General features: G+C 41.9%; 1 protein-coding gene across 1 annotated transcript in view; it reads right to left on the bottom strand.

Moving 5' to 3' along the window:
* The window catches only part of LOC135092667 (nephrin-like), a 117,144-nt gene that overhangs the window by 70,379 nt on the left and 27,577 nt on the right, over positions 1 to 19,188 (bottom strand). The window contains exon 2 of the mRNA XM_063991272.1: positions 7,307 to 7,515. Coding sequence (XP_063847342.1) covers positions 7,307 to 7,430 — 124 coding nt within the window. The 5' untranslated portion in view covers positions 7,431 to 7,515. The remainder of the gene's footprint in view (positions 1 to 7,306; positions 7,516 to 19,188) is intronic.

Genomic DNA, 19,188 nt, shown 5'->3' with positions numbered 1-19,188 from the left:
AGAAGAGAGGGAGAACGGACGTTGTAATGTGAAGACTGGTTAACCTGGTACACGTCTGGGGGTCTTATATACATACATACACATACGTACATGCATATACACCTTTTCTTTTGCATTTTATTAATTCGTTGTTTTTTCCTATACCCTGTCTGTCGTTTGTCTTTCTGTCTGTCTGTTTGTCTGTGTCAGTCTGTCTTTCTGCCTGCATGTCTGTCTGTTTGTCTTTATATTTTCTGCTTTCTCAAGTTTCTCTTTATTTATCTCCTCTCTCTCTCTCTCTCTCTCTCTGTCTCTCTCTCTCTCTCTCTCTCTCTCTCTCTCTCTCTCTCTTGGTAGCAACAATTTCCCTTAACGAGGCCAATTAATGCAGCAGTGTGCGGCTTCCAATACACTTTTGTTTTATTTTTTTTCAGTGTACCGTAAAATTGTGACTGAGTCTGAATCAATAAGGTTATTTCTGAACTTAAAGACACTGTGTTGATCTGAAGAAAGGAGGTAAGGAAATAGATTAAGTATGTGTGTGTGTGTGTGTGTGTGTGTGTGTGTGTGTGTGTGTGTGTGTGTGTGTGTGTGTGTGTGTGTGTGTGTGTGTGTGTGTGTGTGTGTGTGTGTGTGTGTGTGTGTGTGTGTGTGTGTGTTAAGAGTATGTTTTATAACGAAATACAACAAAAATGTAAATCAAAGCAACACAATAACACCTAAATAATATATCCTTCGTCTCTTACTTTGAATCAGACAGTGTATCGTATCACAAACAGCATCGTGAGGATCAACAAGTCCGCTGCTCTTTGCTCTTCCTTTGTGTTCCTTTCGTGTAATATTAAAATACAAAATCATATGAAATAAAAATATCGTTTAACAAGAATCGTGGGCGCTAGAGAGTAATAACAGTGTCTCTATGATCTGCATTTGTTGGTCTGTGATACATCTGATTTATATTTCTCTATTTCTCTATCTGTTTTTATTTGTCAATCTGTTATGCATCTGTGATTTACGATTTGTCTTCCTCTATTATTTATTTAACGATCAGGAATACTTTTGTGATTTCTATTTTTGCATTTATCTATTTATCATTCATATTTCTTTGTCTTTGTTTGTCATCTACAATGTTTCTATGAACTATATCTGCCTATCTATCTATTTATGATTAACATTTATCTGCCTGTTTTTATTTGTCAATAAATAATGCCTATAGTTTATATGTTTCTGTTAATTATTCATATTTCACTATCTGTCAGTTCTTGTCAATCTTTAATGTCTATATGACCTTTATATCTTTGTCTACGTTAACTGCGCCTCAAAGATTTATATAATATTCATCTACATCTACAACCGTGCAATGTTCCTAACAGACTGGCGGCCGGAGCTGCATTACTCCCAATGAGGCACGGCGGCTGTACAGGGCGGAGTTACGAGGCACGCGGCGTCTAGTTCCTCTCTTGTTTATCTGTCTATTCGTTTCCTTAGTAATGGCCTGTGTTGGGGCAGCTTTACGGGTGAGGCGCCGCCAGACTGTTCCCGCTGCCGCCTCGCCCACGCTGAGTCACGGCGGAGTCACGGCTGCTGCTTCGCCTCTCAGTGCAAGTTTGCCGCACCAGCTGAGACTCGCTCTTTGATTATTTACTTCTGATTTATCCCAGCAGAAAGGAGGAATACAGGACGGAGGAATGGAATATAACAAACAAGACGTCCCCTCTCTTCAAAACTAGCTGGAACTTCGTCTTTGAAAATTTACTTTTGATTTATCTCAGCGGAAAGGGAGGAGTATAGGACGCAGGAAGCGAACATAACAAGACTTCTGCTATTCCTCCATAGTATATCTTCAAACCCATCTTTCAAAACCTCCTGGGAACTCGCTCTTTAATCATTTACTTCTCATCCATGCCAGCAGTCCGAGGGAATACAGAAGGAAGGAAGAGGACGTGATGGACAGGACTTCTGTTATTCCATCCCAGCACTGAAGGGGACATAGGATGGAAGGAGAGAGCATGGCAAAAAGATCTGCTATTCCTCCTAGTGCAAATTCAAACTCGCCTCTTAAAACTTCCTTTGAAATTGCTCTGTTCATCATTTACATCTGATTCATTCCACCAGCAAGCGGAATGTAGGACGGAGGAAGGAAACGTGACAAGACTTCTGTTCTTCCTTGTTAGTATAAATTCACGATAATTTCTCAAGTCCTGTTGGGAAATTACTGCTTTCATGATTTACTTCATTTCCATTCCAGCTGCAACTTGCCTTTAATTATATGTTTATCGTCCATCCCTGCTTCTCCTCCTTAGTATAGATCCACTCTAAATTTCTAGACCTGCTTCAAGATTTCCATACAGTTTCACGAGAAGAGTATCGCTGCATCGGAAACAAAACTAACCTCTGTTTTGTAAATCTCCCTCTTTTTATTTATATATTTCATTTTTGAACCGGTAACTAAACAAGTTTTTCCCGCCAGTCGTGATTTTGCAGAGCTTCCCCACGTATGAAATAGATAGTTCTTGGTGTTTTATCTATTTCTCCCTATAGCACCAAAAAGGAAAGGATAAGACAATAACAATGCAAAAAAGACTCGTTTCTCCTTTTTACCTTTTTTGTTATCTAACCCGCCTTGCTTCGCGTATAAAATAGGTAGTTCTTTCCGTTTTAATTACACGTATTTACCTTTACAGCACAAATAAGGAAGGGATACAGCAGAGAAGAGAAAAAAATACCCTTCCTTTTCCTCTTCCCCTTTTTGTAACCTTGCCAAGTCTCCTTCATGCATGAAATAGATAATTCTTGCTGTTTTCAGTATCTAGCTCTATTTCAGCAGGGGAGAAGGGATAATTAGACAATGATAAGAAAAAAAAACCTTGCTTCTACTTTCCCCCCTTTTAAGTAACCTTGCCAAGTCTCCTCCATGAATAATAAAGGTAGTTCTTACTGTTTTCATTACCTACCTCTAAGGATGCAAGAAGGAAGGAATACTGCAAACAATGATAATGCAACAAACGATCCTTGCTTCTGCTCCTTAGTATATATTCACCCTCACCTTTCCAAACCGTCTGGGACTCTTCGTGTCTAATTATTCACCCTTGATCCATCCCGGCAGGAAAGGGGGAAATACAACACGCAAAAATACGACCCTGTTTCTCCTCAGTGCAGATTCACCCTTATTTCCCCAAAGCAGCCGAGATTTGCTGCTCCGTTTCTTCCTTCTGATCATTCCCGGTAGTAATGAATGGAATGCACGAATACCGCGGATACAAAACATAGAAATACGAGAAATAAGATCTTTACTCCTCCTGAGAGCAAATTTAATGTTGGAAAATTAAGTAAAGTAAGTGAAATTAGCTATTTGACTGTTTTCTTCACGTCAATCATAGCAATAATGAATAAAAAAGCAAGAAAACAACAAGGAATGATGCAACAAATAAGATCTTTACTTCTCCTGTGATCAAATTTCACCCTCTCTTTAAAATACGTAAGTGAGATCTGCTATTTCCCTGTTTCCTTCCAGTCAGTCCTAAGAGTAGCGAAGAAAATTCAGAAACAGAATGAAAAAAAACTTCTGAGACCAAATTTCACCATCTCTCTAAAATAAGTGACATCTGCTATTTCCCTGGTTCCTTCTAGTCAGTCCTAATCCATTCCTGCATAGGTTAAGAAAATAATGCTCACAAAAAATAAGAGTAACGATCCCTATTCCTTCCTTTAATACAAATCAGTCTACTGGGATTTATTTGCTGTTTTATCTCTTCTTTCTGATCAATCCCCAGCCCTCCACTGCTTCTCTCTGGTATACTTTGATGTACCGTGAGTTATTTGCTTCATTATCCCCTACTCCTTTTCCTTTGTATAATTTCTACTGTGATTTATTTACTATTTTATCCGTTCCTTCTCGTTATGATCTCTTCCACGCCTTCCTTCCAGTCTCTCTCCGCACAAGTGAAGGCAATATAGCATACAAAAATCCATTAAAGATCCCAATTTTTACTCGTATAATTTCTAGTACTATGATTAATTTACTACTGCATCCGTTCCTCCTCGTTATGATCTGCTCTTCCACGCCTTCCTTCTGATCAGACTCCGTATAAATGAAGGGAAATCACCACACGAAAATACCGAACAGCATCAGCCAATCCTGTAGGAGGAGGGCAGGGGCAGGAAGGTGTTGCTAGGCGCTGGCCAGGCATCCGTCCCTCGTGCAATGCCGGCGAGGTTCAGTTGTGCAGTCCTCGCATTGCAGATTTAACGCTGTGTGTCCCAATCTCCCTCGCTCGCTTGCTCTCTTGCTCCCTCCTCACTCTTCCCCCTCGCTCCTCGCTCCTTGCTCCACCAGATAAGTCGGTCATGTACACTGCTGGTCTTGTCTTTATTGCATTATATCTATTAGTTTTCGTGTTCTTTTCATTATCTACTCATTCTTAATTTCCTTTATCCTTTATTTATTCATTTTTTTCTACGTTTTTCTTCTGTTCTCTAAGTCATAAGTCGCCATTACTTTCCATTTTTTATATTCTTATTCCTACTTCTTATTCTTCACTTTCTATGTTCTTTTCTTTCTTGGTTCTATTTTCTGGCCACTAATTCATTCATTCGTGGAAACTGCCAGTCTTGTCTTTATGCTCTAAATTTCAACCTTCCGTCTTTTATTTTATTTTATTTTATTTATTTTTTTTTTACATTTTAGTTCTCTATTTTCTATTATTTGCCTGTTTCTTTTTTTTTTTTTTTCAGCAGTCTACTTCTACTTTTTGCCGTCAAGTTTCCATGTTCTAGTTTCTTCCTTCTACTTTATACATTTAATTCTCTGTTCATTACCTTCCACTTTTTGCTTTCCGTCCTCTTCCAACTTACCGTTCTTTCTTTCTTTTTTTTTTCTTTTTTTTTTCTTTTTTTTCTTTTCAGACAAAGCAAAACTTCACTCCCGTACATCATGAGTTCTTTCTAACTTTGACTTTTATTTTCTTCTGCTTCCCCGTTATGAACTCAGCTCTTTCCAGTTTTTAAGAATATTTAACTTCAACAAATAAATTAGTGTCATCTTTCATTATTTATTTATTTTTTTTTTACTTTATGGCTACATAATTTCAGTTCTTTTATTTTTTTGACGCATTTCTTTTTTATTGTGCAAACATATAATTTTCGCTTTTCTTTTCATTTTTACAAACATTTTCCTCAACGCTGTAATTTTTTCTTTCATATTTTTTTTTTAGATATATAATATTTTCTGCACAGCTAAACACATCCACACATTTTACTCCTCCTTTTTCACTTTTTAAACAAATTCATTTTTTTTTTTTTATTTCATGCGTTATTTCTTCGTTCACCATCCTTATTTTGTCTCACTTCATGGCCACATAATTCCATTCTCGCTTGTTTTCTGCTGCATTAACATACATTTCTAGTTTTTATTTCATTTTTTCTTTACATATATTCTACCTCACGTTCATTTCGTCGTTTTTCTTACCGTTTTTCGTTTAATATTTAACTGCACGTATAAACAAAATTTCATTTTTTATCCCACCTTTCTAAGACGTACAATTTTTAACCTATTTTTTTTTTATGTATCCCACTTAATTCGCATCCAGTTTTTTTTACAGAACACTTCAGAAAAAAGAAAAAAGGAAAAACGTCCGAGTTGGTTTAATTTTTTTATATTTTTCTTCAGTTATGTAATTTCACTGCTCATTTTCTTGCGTATCTTCTTTTAATTTTGTATTCAGACTTGTACAGCAGTGTTCGAAAATAAAATAACATAAATAAATAAATAAAGGCGGGAAAACTGAGTTCATCGTGTTATTTTGATTGTCTCCGGTTTTCCTTCTTTCCACAGTAACGCAGCTCCGAGTCTCATTTCTCTACGTGTCACTGCTTACCTTGCATCCACATTCTTACAACAGACCAGAAAAATAAATAACGGCAAGAGTTGAACCTGTCTTTTTTCTCTCTCTCTCTTTTCAGTTATAAAATTTCACTCCTTACTTTCTTATTATCTCTTCTAAATTTGTATCCAGATTCCTACAGGAGTCCTAAGAAAGAAAGAAAATGTGAGTTGAACGCGTTATCTCTCTCTCTCTCTCTCTCTCTCTCTCTCTCTCTCTCTCTCTCTCTCTCTCTCTCTCTCTCTCTCTCTCTCTCTCTCTCTCTCTCTCTCTCTCTCTCTCCATTAATCCTTCTCTCCACAGTTATTTATTTTCAAACCTCATTTCTTTGTGTATCTTCTTAACTTATATTCAGACTCATACGACAATCATCATTAAAAAAATAAAATGTACAAGTTTAACGTGTCTTCTTTCTTGTTCTCTTTCACACAGTTACACAATTTCACTCTTTATTTCTTTACGTATCTCTGCTTAACTTGTAGTCAGATTCCTACACGGGCATTCGGGAATAAGGGAAAAAATGGAGGAGAAAAAACGACTAAGTTAAACACGTCATTTTTTGCTTCCTCCGGTAACAGCGGTGATAACAGAGGACTTCCGGGTCATTACAGCCCTTGCGCCGCCAGAAACTTCCACCTGACTGTGTGTGTGTGTGTGTGTGTGTGTGTGTGTGTGTGTGTGTGTGTAACTAGTCTTTCGATGATTCCTAATATTCATTTGATCTGTACAATGATACACACGGTATGCTATAAAAAAAAAAAAAAAAAAAAGATATACATGTATCTGTGTATTAGATAGATAGACAGACAGAAAAACACAGACAGACAGACAGATACGAAGCCAAGTCAAACAGGCCAACCAGGAGAAAGAAATAGACAGAGACGGACAGAGGGGAGGCGCCTGGACGATCAAGATAATTGTGACGGAAATGAGACAGAAAGTCAGTTAAATGGACCAGACTAGAGGAGGGATGGTGGTGGTAGTAGTAGTAGTAGTAGTAGTAGTAGTAGTAGTAGTAGTAGTAGTAGTAGTAGTAGTAGTAGTAGTAGTAGTAGTAGTTTGTTGTTGTTGTTGTTAATGGTGGTGATCCTTAAAGGAGTAGTAGTAATAGTAATAACAGTAGTAGCAGCAGCAGCAGCAGCATCACTACCACCACCACCACCACCACCACCACCATAGCAAAATTCATTGCACACCGAGTATAAGGGACGCAAACGTAATGAAAACCCAGTAAGGAAACATTGATGCATTTGTCTCAATTCTTTACCCATAACAGTGAGTAGAAAATCCAGTGAATTTGACTCATCACTCATCTATATATAACTGAGTAAAATGCAGCGAATTTGCCTCATTATCTTACCTAAACAAACTTACAATGAAAACCCCAGTAACTTTTCTTCTTATCTATATATAACAGTAAGTAAAGGAAATTCAACTGTGCTTACCTATAACTGTGAGGTTGACCTTGGTGATGGCGGACGGGCGCACCTTGTAGTCCACGCGGCAGGTGTACACAGCCTCGTCCGCCACCTGCACGCCGTCCACCACCAGGGTTGGCGGGTCGGACATGATGCGGAAGAAGGCCCGGGTGCCGAAATATTCATCTGCCGTCCACCGCTCCCCATCGTTGAACGAGCTGCTCCGCGTATCATAGCTGAGGGAGAGAGAGAGAGAGAGATGAGGGTTAGGTCACTCCATGAGGAACACAAAGAAAGAACAAACAGCAGTAGACATAGACACTCGAAGGAATACAAATGAAGAACAAAATGCAAAAGATAAGGACACGAGGTTCAAAACACTCACATAGGAACACAAAGGAAGATGAAGACACAAACCGAATACAAAGGAAGAACAAACAATACCAAAAGTAACAAGGGGTTTTAGATCACGCACAAAGGAACACAAATACAGAACAAACAGCAATACATAAGAGCACGGAGTTTAGATCACTTACAAAGGAACACAAACAAACAACATATCTAACTTGTATTTTGGTTCTTCCGAGGCTGTTTGTGATAAGGTACACTAAGCAATCTTGTGAAGTGGATGTAGCTTAGTAAATGCAACGATGCGAGGCCGGTGAGGGAGGAAGGGAAAGAGAGAGGGAGGGGGACAGGGAGGGAGGAAGGGAGGGAGACAAGAGGGAAGGAAGGAACGCAGTAGGCAAGAAAGGAATAAATAAAAGCAAAGCCAAAAAAATGAAGGCAAAGCGAAGCATAAAAGAAAAAACGGAAGGTATGCACAAGAGGGAAGGAAAGAAACGGAAAAGGAAAGACAGGAAAGATAAAAACGAAAACGAAACAGCGGAAAGGGAGAAAAGAGAGAAAGAAAATCAAGTAAATACAGAAAGGAAGGAAGAAAGAAAGAGGAAGGAAAACGATACCATAAGAAATGAGAGAGTAAAACGAAGAGGAAGAGAAAGAGGAGAAAGGGGATGGCTTGAATAGACAGGAGAAAGAGAAAGAAAAAAAAAAAGACGAGAGAGAGAGAGAGAGAGAGAGAGAGAGAGAGAGAGAGAGAGAGAGAGAGAGAGAGAGAGAGAGAGAGAGAGAGAGAGAGAGAGAGAGAGAGAGAGAGAGGACTGTGTGACTAAAAGAAGAAGACTGAGAATGGAAGTATATGTGAAGAGAAGGAAGGAAGGAACGAGGGAGAAGAAGAGCGGGTTAGTATTAAAGTGGGCAGGGTGAGGAGCGGGAAAATAAAAGAAAAGAGGGGAGCGAGAAAGGAGGAGGAAGAGAAACGGACAAAAGATGGAGAGGAAGGAAGGGAAACGCATGAGAAATGGAAGGAAAAATGACGCGATCCGATTATACTGCGAGACTCGTGTTGACAGATGCGCGCCGCACAACCATCACACTTTTTCTTGCACCTTGCTTTGTGTAGAGGGAATGTGGCGAGGTGACTATCCCAGAAAATGTTAGAGAAATTAAACCAGCGACCGCACGACGAAATGTTAGGGGTGACGCAAGCGGACCATCCTAGGAAATGTTAGAGAAATGTGACAAGTTGACCATCCGAGGAAATGTTGGCCACGAAAATTGCCCCGGTTTGACAATCTAATCGTCCAATGAAAAGTTATCCACAATGATTGCTCAAAATATAAGCTAGCCATCTCTCTCTCTCTCTCTCTCTCTCTCTCTCTCTCTCTCTCTCTCTCTCTCTCTCTCTCTCTGCTCTATCCATTCTTTCATTCTCTTCGCTCCCCAAACCCTGCTTTTTCCCTCTCTCATTCTCTTTTACCTCTTCTTCTATCCGCTCTTCTTTTCTCCTATCACCTTTCTTTCTCACCCTTCCCTATCTTTCACATTCTCTTCCAATCCCCTTCTCTTCCCGTCCCTCTCATAATCTCCTCTTTTCCTTCCCTCTCTACCCCCCTCCTCCTCTGGAATGCGCTGTTCAGTCATATCACAAAGGAACAAAGCACACAAAAACTCCCGCAACCTGAGTCGTGCTTTTGGCGTTGCTGCAATGAAGAGACAAAGAGTGGAGAGTGGGGCACGCGTGAGCAATATTGGCGGATAAACTAGATGAACAAGGCCCAAGAGTGGCGGGGACAGGGGACACTGGGGGGTGGTGAAGGAACGGGACAAGGGGGCGGAGGAAGCAGGGCAGGGAAGGGAAGGGAAGGAGTGAAGGAGGGATAGTGAAGGAGAGGAAATGAGAGAAGGAAGGGCAGGGAATGAGGAAGGACAGTGACAGAAGGGGGCCAGGGGAAGGAGGGCAGTGAAGGAAGGATAGGGACAGTAAAGGAGGATCAATGAAGGAAGAAGAGACAGTGAAGGAGAAACAGAGAAGGAAAGAGAGTCAAAGGAAGAAAAGTGAAGGAAGGAGGGCCATGGATGGAGACCCAGTGAAGGAGGAGCAGTGAAAGGAGACACAGTGAGGGAAGGACGAACAATGAAGTAATGGTAGACAAGGAAGGAGGGACAGTGAAAGAGGAAGTGAGGGGGTGAGGAAGCGTGGGCGGGGGATGATAGATCTCAAGCACCTGAAGAAGGAAGGCCTGCTGGAATGGTGAAAGTTTGGGTGTGAATGTGCGGCAAGAGCGTGAGAGATGCCTGGAGTGTGGGAACATGACTGGGCTGAGAGTGACTATGAACAACTGGAGCGTGAATGTATGACTGGAATGTGACTGGCAGGACTGTAACTATCTCTCTATCTATGACTGCAATGTGAAATATCGAAGCGTGAATGACAGGCGTTTAAATGATGACTGGGTTTTGAGTGACTATGCCGTGAAGAACATGAGCGTGAATGAGTGAAAAGTGAATTTCCAACTGGAACAAGGCACCCATTCAAATAAGCCAAGCCAAGCTAAGCCAAGCCAAGCCACGTAAGGCGAAGCACACTAAGTTAACCACACACTTTTCATGAGTTATGGAGCTTGAACTGGTGGTGGTGGTGGTGGTGGTGGTGGTGGTGGTGGTGTGTGTGTGTGTGTGTGTGTGTGTGTGTGTGTGTGTGTGTGTGTGTGTGTGTGTGTGTGTGTGTGTGTGTGTGTGTGTGTGAGTGTGCATGAGTGAACTTGAGAGAGAGAGAGAGAGAGAGAGAGAGAGAGAGAGAGAGAGAGAGAGAGAGAGAGAGAGAGAGAGAGAGAGAGAGAGAGAGAGAGAGAGAGAGAGAGAGAGAGAGAGAGAGAGAGAGAGAGAGAGACCCAACTCAATACGTCACCAACTTTTATCATTTTTAAGCACCAGTATGACCTTTCTTTTAAATTCAAGGTCTTAGAGAGAAACCTGAGACCCATTGTGTGAAGTCTTCTCAAACCTTGAATTCCCCGCGCCTTTTTCTTTAGTAGTCTCGCTGCAACACCTTCCCTTCGCTGTCTGCTCCTCACGTGTACACAAAGGTAACCTGAGTGTGTGCCTCGGTTTTTCAATCCACCACATACTTGTAGTTCTTACTTAATATTAAACAATGGTTAGTTTCCGTGGGGCGATTTTTTTCTATTTTAAGCACACACACACACACACACACACACACACACACACACACACACACACACACACACACACACACACACACACACACACGGACAAATGAACAGACAAGGAAGCAGGCAGACAGTTAGACAGAGAAACAGACGGAGATAGATGAAAAGACAGACAGACAGACAGATAGACAAGTAAAAAAGAAACGGACAGATTGACGGGCAGCCACGCATAGACAGACAGACAGAAACAAACAAAAAACAAAGACGGACTGAGAGACGGACACACAAACAGAAAAAAAAAAAAATGGACAGACAGATCGCTTCCACAAACACGCACACACACACACACACACAGACACACACAAACCTTCACAATCCATTTCCAACGTCTTATATAAAAACACAACAGCCAACGCGCGTATCGGGAGCAGCTCTGATGGCGGGCTGGATACAAAGCAAACACCATTAGCAGGGGAAGCGTTATCTAAAGCTGCGCCGCGACAGAGGGACAGAGGGATCGGGTGTCCAGTGTCAACAGAGGGGAGGTGTCGCGATGGCTAAATGCTACCTAACTAAAAACGTGGGGCTCTGAGTAAAATCTACACTGAAACCCCTTTGCATCTGTACCTGTACTAATAATAATTGCAATTGGTACGCGGATATAATTGCTTCTGGTTAAAGGTGAGGTGTTCCAGAGGTGGGCTGGCATCAGGACACTTCTGTAACTACACTGGATGATAGTTAGGAATATCTTTAATTAACGTTCAGGGAGTAGCATAATAAATTAACTTTTTTTTTTATTTTCCTTTTTGGTGAGTATTCTCAGTGACTCTTCAACAAATAAAATAATGAGTAGATTTTTTCCCCATGTAAGACAGGCTCTGGGGAAGGGTAACAACAAAAATGGGTGAAAAAACGCTGCCAGTTTCCAAAGAGTAAAGTCAAAAGGATTATCCAAAATTATACGACGAAATAAACTGAATTAGCAAAGAAAAGGCTGAACCACAGAACATAAGTGATATCGTTAATTCTAAGCAGCAGTCTGTGCAGATGGACGTACGATAGTTAGTGTGGCAATGAAAATGCTGCAATACAAAGTAGTTTGCAGTAATGACAAGTAATAAATAATGAAAATAAAAGAATAAGAAGGTAGTTTGTTGTAATAAAAAATGTTGCACTCAAGTAGTTTATAGCAATGAAAGACACGATACAATAAAACAAATAAAAATTAGATGAAATAGATTAACAAAAAATAAGACCGCTAATAGTAATAAAAAAAACAACAACCTATATTAGCATCACCATACAGGATTAATCACAGAAAATAAGACAACCAGGAGCGTGTATAGGAGTGCAGCAGGCGCAAGATATGTAGAAGCGCCGGAGGACTGAGCAGAGGAGGGAATGTATGGTCTATGCTGAGAGAAAGGGGCGAGGGAAGAACTGGAGGATTGAACCATGGAAGGAGTGAATGCCAGGACGGGAATAAACGAGGATTCTTCTGTTGTTGGGGAGTTCCTTGAATAAGACATGGGCAGATAAAAGACGGATAGTGTCAGATAGAAATACTGATACAAAATAATGGAAAACAACAACAACAACAACAACAACAACAACAACAACAAACAACAGCCACAACAACAACAGTCGGTTTCCATGCCCAGGTCGCCGCGGCAGCCAAACGTGCGGGACCGTGGGAGTCTGGCGTCCCTCACTGTTTCGCGCCCCTGCCATCACGCTCTGGTCCCTTCGCGCGCCATCCAACTCCATTACACTTAATTAACAGCGAAAAACGAGCCTAACTATGCTACGCCCGGCGGATGCTAAGCCTGAGTGACGGTATTATTAATATTGCTTTTATTGGCTACAGACTCATCCCCTCCCTCTTCCCTCCCTCCCTCACATTCCCCGCTCATGAAAAACATGCGATAAAAAAACGAAAACTACTCCTGAAAACTATTGTTGGTGTTTGTTGACCCGTGACCGGTGTTTTAATTGACGGAGACTTGACCCTGTTGTCTGCGAGGTGCTGGGCTGGGGGAGGCCGGGTGTTAGCTGGGTCAGAGTCATCACGGTGTTGATAGCGTTACAGGACAAATATTCCCTTGGCTTTAGAACGTAGACATTGCCGGGAACGAGGCGCTGACCAGTGTGATGAGGCCATTCTCCGCCAGACTGGCTGAGGCACGTATTCTGAAATGCTCAGTTCTTTCACCATGGCTACGTATTTTCAAAGGCCAGAGATGATTAGTCGGGTTCTCAAGAGTGTTTCTTATGTTGGTAATGTAGAAATGTTGTTAATCTTTGACTAAAACCATAAAAAAAAACTCCTTTAAAACCCGTGTAACTTCACCACGACTATTTGGAAAGCCACAAAAAATATTAACCGGGTTTTCAAGGGAGTTTATCCTGTCAGTAGTGTTGAAATCTTGTTAATCTGTCACTAGATCCGTAAGAAAAAATATCAAAAACACGTGTGGCCTTCACAACGACTATTTTTCAAAGACCACAGAGATGATTAGGCGGATTCTCTTATACCCGACGGCCACCAGCATCCACAAACAGGAAGTAAGAGAGGTTCCGGCCAAGGGCAACAAAACAAGGGGAAAAAAAAAAAAACACGGGATGGAAAAAAAAATAAAAAGGCCCACTGCACGTTGAGTTGTGAGTCAATACTTCATTATTTATGCAAACTAGAGCTTATGTCCTCTTTTTTTCCCAGAGGATTCCCTGCCAGGTAGCCAAGTACTGCTTCAAGGTTTTGTTTTTACTTCTGCCTCCACTCTTTTTCCCCCAGCACATCAAGGATTCTCTTTCAGTGTTCGAGGCACGTTATGCGCCATGACACTGAACACATGAACAAATATTATCATTTATCTTCATACACACCAAGCTGACATCTACACTCACACACACACACACACACTCACACACACACACACACACACACACACACATTTAGAAATCCTTAGTGAAATCAAGTAAAAAACGCACAATACAGTAAGGACAATTAACGCACAAGGGAGTGAATATAACCCAAAAAATACTGCAATAAAATCCAATGCAAAAAGAAAAATAAATAAAAATAAATAAATAAATAAATAAATAAATAAATAAATAAATAAATAAATAAATAATACAGTATTCAGAGTAATGCATTGATTCAGCTTCAATAAGAATAATGAACACCTCTGGATAATCTAACGCGTGACCTTATTCAAATATACAACGAATAGTAAGAAGTTTGTCATTATACTAGAAAATTAATTAGGTCGTGCATTATTACTCTAGCCACCGCCACCACCACCACCACCACCACCACCACCACCACGACCACCACCATGTGTGATGTTGTGAAAAAAAATATATAAATGAATTGAAGGTACATGAATATATGAATGAATGAATAAATCAACTTCATTAATACCAATAAAACTCTCTCTCTCTCTCTCTCTCTCTCTCATCTATTCTCTCTCTCTCTCTCTCTCTCTTCTCTCTCTCTCTCTCTCTCTCTCTCTCTCTCTCTCTACATTATTTCCTTTCCCAGTATCCATTTATATCCCTCAATTGTTTTCCTTCTTCCTTTCCTTTTCTTACATTCTTTCTATTCATTCTCCCTCCCTCACTTTTTCCTTTTGTAGACACACACACCCACATAAACCCACAAACCCCGCATGTACATAACCTCCCTCCCTCACATATACACACTTTTACAACCCCACACACACACACCTACACAAATTTAACCATCTTCTCTTCACCCTCCCGCTCCAACCTACCATTCCCATTATAATCCAAAATCTAGACCTTACTTTCTTACATCACCGCCTCAGCCACCCTGCTAGCTACTCTTCGCATTCCCAAGCCGTGACGGAAACCTGGTGCATCTGCCATTACCGTGATCACTCGCCGTTGCCCAGGTAACACGTGAACAGGCTGACGTTTTTTTCCTCCCCATTAGTGGAATTTGCCATCACCGGAGTAGCAGGGGCAAGTTTTATCCTTGGGTAATATTTAGAAGTGGGAGGAAGTGTGTGTATGTGTAAGATGGAAGGAGTGTGAGATGGGATAGAGTGGGTGGTTTTAAAAGTGGTGTTATTGTGTGTGTGTGGGAGAGAGAGAGAGAGAGAGAGAGAGAGAGAGAGAAGAGAGAGAGAGAGAGAGAGAGAGAGAGAGAGATGAGAGAGAGAGAGAGAGAGAGAGAGAGAGAGAGAGAGAGAGAGAGAGAGAGAGAGATTCTATGGCCTAAATTTTGCTTCTTGACACTTTCATGTTCCCACACCTCCTATTATCATTAATCTTTCCAAAACTCTTTTACAACTGCCCGTCCACACTTCACACCAAACCTATTTCTCCACACCTCCCTCTCCACATCTACTTTCCACATCCACCACAAAGACACGTAATATTTCAAGATACTACCTTACATACTTCATCTCCTATATACTTAAGCTCAACCCACAGTCCCAGGAAGCGTCAGAATAACGCGTGTGAGCGGAGTCAGACCCCATTACCTGTGTGGGACAACATTGCAGGACGGCTTGTGTCATTTCCTCTGACGCCTCTCACTACTAATACTGCTTCCTTGGATGGCTGGCTTAATGGTGTCGTGTGTGTGTGTGTGTGTGTGTGTGTGTGTGTGTGTGTGTGTGTGTGTGTGTGTGTGTGTGTGTGTGTGTGTGTGTGTGTGTGTGTGTGTGTGTGTGTGTGTGTGTGTGTGTGTTCAGGGTAGGAAGGTTTTGCAATGAAAAAGGTATCATTGAAGTTCTAATTGAAGGGAAGCTAATACATTTTTCATATCAACAGTAAGAGGTCTCTCTCTCTCTCTCTCTCTCTCTCTCTCTCTCTCTCTCTCTCTCTCTCTCTCTCTCTCTCTCTCTCTCTCTCTCTCTCTCTCTCTCTCTCTCTCTCTCTCTCTCTCGTGTGTGTGTGTGTGTGTGTGTGTGTGTGTGTGTGTGTGTGTGTGTGTGTGTGTGTGTGTGTGTGTGTGTGTGTGTGTGTGTGTGTGTGTGTGTGTGTGTGTGTGTGTGTGTGTGTGTGTGTGTGTGTTAGAAGCATAAAATAAAGTACACATTATGAATCAAGTATTCGTATGTTTATATTTCACATTTAAACTGCATCACAACAAACCTAAAGAAGAAAAAAGAAAAGTAACACATGATTTTCAAGCGACCGACGCACCGAGAGCCCCAGGGAGTGCGAGAGCGAGAGAGAGAGAGAGAGAGAGAGAGAGAGAGAGAGAGAGAGAGAGAGAGAGAGAGAGAGAGAGAGAGAGAGAGAGAATCAAGCGAGAAAAGGTAGAGAGGCAAAGTTTCCCACTCTACGATAATTAACATGAGTGAAGAGTGAGCCGAGCACCCTACACCCAAGAGGCGGTCGTCATCAAAGGGCGCGTGAGGAAGTGAGGAAGAGCGAGACTCGGGCCCGCTGTGTCGCGTCCGGGGCAGCGAGGAGCGAGCAAGGGAAAGGAAGGCAAGTTACCAGCATGATTTTAATATTTTATTGTGGAACTAAAAGCCTTCTTCGAGTCATTCCTCCCCTGAGAGAGAGAGAGAGAGAGAGAGAGAGAGAGAGAGAGAGAGAGAGAGAGAGAGAGAGAGAGGAGAGAGAGAGAGAGAGAGAGAGAGAGAGAGAGAGAGAGAGAGAGAGAGAGAGAGAGAGAGAGAGTGAGAGAGAGAGAGAGTGTGGAGGGGAGAGGGGGGTTTGGAAAGGGTGCAGAAAGGTGAGGGGAGGGAGGAAGGGAAAACAGGAGAGGAGAGGAGAGGAGAGGAGAGGAGAGGAGAAGAGAGAGAGAGAGAGAGAGAGAGAGAGAGAGAGGAGAGAGAGAGAGAGGAGAGAGAGAGAGAGAGAGAGAGAGAGAAGAGAGAGAGAGAGAGAGAGAGAGAGAGAGAGAGAGAGAGAGAGAGCGTGCCGACATAGGAAGAGGTGCCCCGCGGGACTTCAGATAAAAAGAGGACCTTTGATGGTGTTTGAGGTTTACGTTATTACTGATCCTCTTGGCGGAGCGTTCCCTGTGCGGCGGCGTGCTAGACAAGACCTGGGGAGGGGAGGCCAATGCGCCGCCACAGCCCACGAGACTAGAGCAGTGACTGATCCAGGCGGGGTCAGACAGTGCGGTGAGACGAGTGCAGGTGGGTGTTAGTATTGTAATGGGAGGAAATATGAATGTGAAATATGAGATCAGAAAATGATAAAATCGAATAAAAAAGTTGGTTGGTTTTGTCTTCCTGTTTTTTCTTTTTTTTTTTTTTGATATACGAACAGTTTAATTTTTTTTCATTTTTGTATTTTCCAAAATTTAATTTCTATAATATTAAACATGTTCTTTTCTTTATTTATATTTTTTAAACTTCCACCTTCCCATTTCTTTTCTTTTCAGCTATTTTGATGCCGTGCCCTGTAGCCTTCCTTGCCATACCCAAACCACCGTCAAGGCAGTTAAGTACCCAGCCATTCCCAAACACCTTAAATCAGTGTCCCCTATCATTCCCAAGCACCCACTAATTCACCGCTGTCCCCGCTATCCCTAACCAAGCCACTGCCGCCCTCCAACCCCTGGCAGTATCACCGTAATACCGCCACTAATTCACTAACCTCCCCTGCGCTCCCCACCCCGCTGTTCCCGCGCCATCACCCCGACCCTCGACACCGCCACGCTATGATCACCACCACCACCACCACCACCAGCGCCACACTTCGGATCAACCCTCCTCCCCTACGCCACTCACTGCCACTCACAGCCCGTCTCCCTGACACATATTCGCCCAGTCTCTCTCCGTCACCGTCACACGCGTCACCCTCTGTCCAAAGCTCCGCCGTGCGCCGCCTGCCCGTCCAATCCTCTCTCTAGTGTCACGCTCCGAGCATTAATTACAGGTGTTGATGGCTTGTCTTCAGGTTGACTTGCTATTACTTCATTTATTTGTTATTGCTTCTTGAAATTACTACTGGTGGTCAGAATGGAGGAGGTGAAGGTGTCTCTTAGGATCTCATGACTACTACTACTACTACTACTGCTACTCCTGCTGCATCATGAGTCACATTTCTCCATTAAAAATAAAGTAATTGCATAAAAGCACAACTTCAAAAGCATCAGGTACTGAAAGCGTCTTTTGTTACTCATTGTGAGGCTTTGCGATTTTTCTTAGTCTTCTGCCAATTTCTTTTTAGAGGGAAACTTAGCCAGCTTGGTTCCTCGCTGTTTTTCCTTCACTACTGCGGATTATTACTCTTATTTATATTATGATTTTATAGTAGTAGTAGTAGTAGTAGTAGTAGTAGTAGTAGTAGTAGTAGTAGTAGTAGTAGTAGTTGTTGTTGTTGTTGTTGTTGTTGTAAATGATAGTGGTGGTGGTGGTGCAGTGAAAAATACAAGTTTCTGACCCACAAGGAAATACAGATTCCCAGATATGTAAATATTCCCAATACGGTGCATCAACATAACTAAACGAAATAGGAGAAATATATTCAGGAACGAGCACACACACACACACACACACACACACACACACACACACACACACACACACACACACACACACACACACACACACACACACACACACACACACACACACATATGCACATATCACGAGAGAAGAAAACATTCCAAGAAAACTTTTAAAACTCTTTGCTTTTTACATCAACTAAAGAAATATTTTTTTCATTTACTAATGGAAACTGTAACCACAAGTGTATACAGAAAAGCAAGGCAGCTACTGATTATTATTCCAGCAACCAAGCAATCTGCTGAATATTTTTATCGATTAATAACAGAAGCCTTGCTGTGGAAGTATGTGGCCAGCTGTGTTACGCCTAAGCTCCTGGGGTGCAGTGTGGGGATTCACGAGATTCTTTCCATCCATCAGGGGCCGACGGGGTTAAGCATGTGAATGATGTGTGAGTGAGTGAGTTTGTGGTGCTTTGTCTGGGCCGCCCCGTGTGGGATTACCAACCCGGTATAGATAGATAGAATAACAAAGTCTATTCTATTCATCTACCTATACTTGAAAACTAATTCCTTCCTATCTACTTTACAACATAAGAAAATAAGGAAAGTTACACGAAGCCATCAGGCCTACACGTGGCAGACCCTGTACCTTTCCACCAATCATCCTCATCCGTAAATTTACCTAACCTGTTTTTTTGTCTAGTTACTCCATTGCAGATTGTTATAAAAGTTAACCTGCAGTACTCGCTATCATGCCATCAGTATAAAAGTTAATCTACAGTACCACCATAATCAGTAATTGACAGCACAACAGGCGTCAGTCCATGCAGATTAATGAATACTAACACGCGCGTGACAGCCGCCGCACCCCTACTGACGTATTCACAGCGGGGTGAGCCAACGCAGATCATCGGTATTATTCTGTTTATTGTGTTACGTGGTTG

The sequence above is a fragment of the Scylla paramamosain genome, chromosome 40 (genome assembly GCF_035594125.1).
Source record: "Scylla paramamosain isolate STU-SP2022 chromosome 40, ASM3559412v1, whole genome shotgun sequence".
Classification (NCBI taxonomy): Eukaryota; Metazoa; Arthropoda; class Malacostraca; order Decapoda; family Portunidae; genus Scylla; species Scylla paramamosain.
Note: the sequence above shows the minus strand (reverse complement) of the source record. Positions and strands in the feature narration are given on the sequence as shown.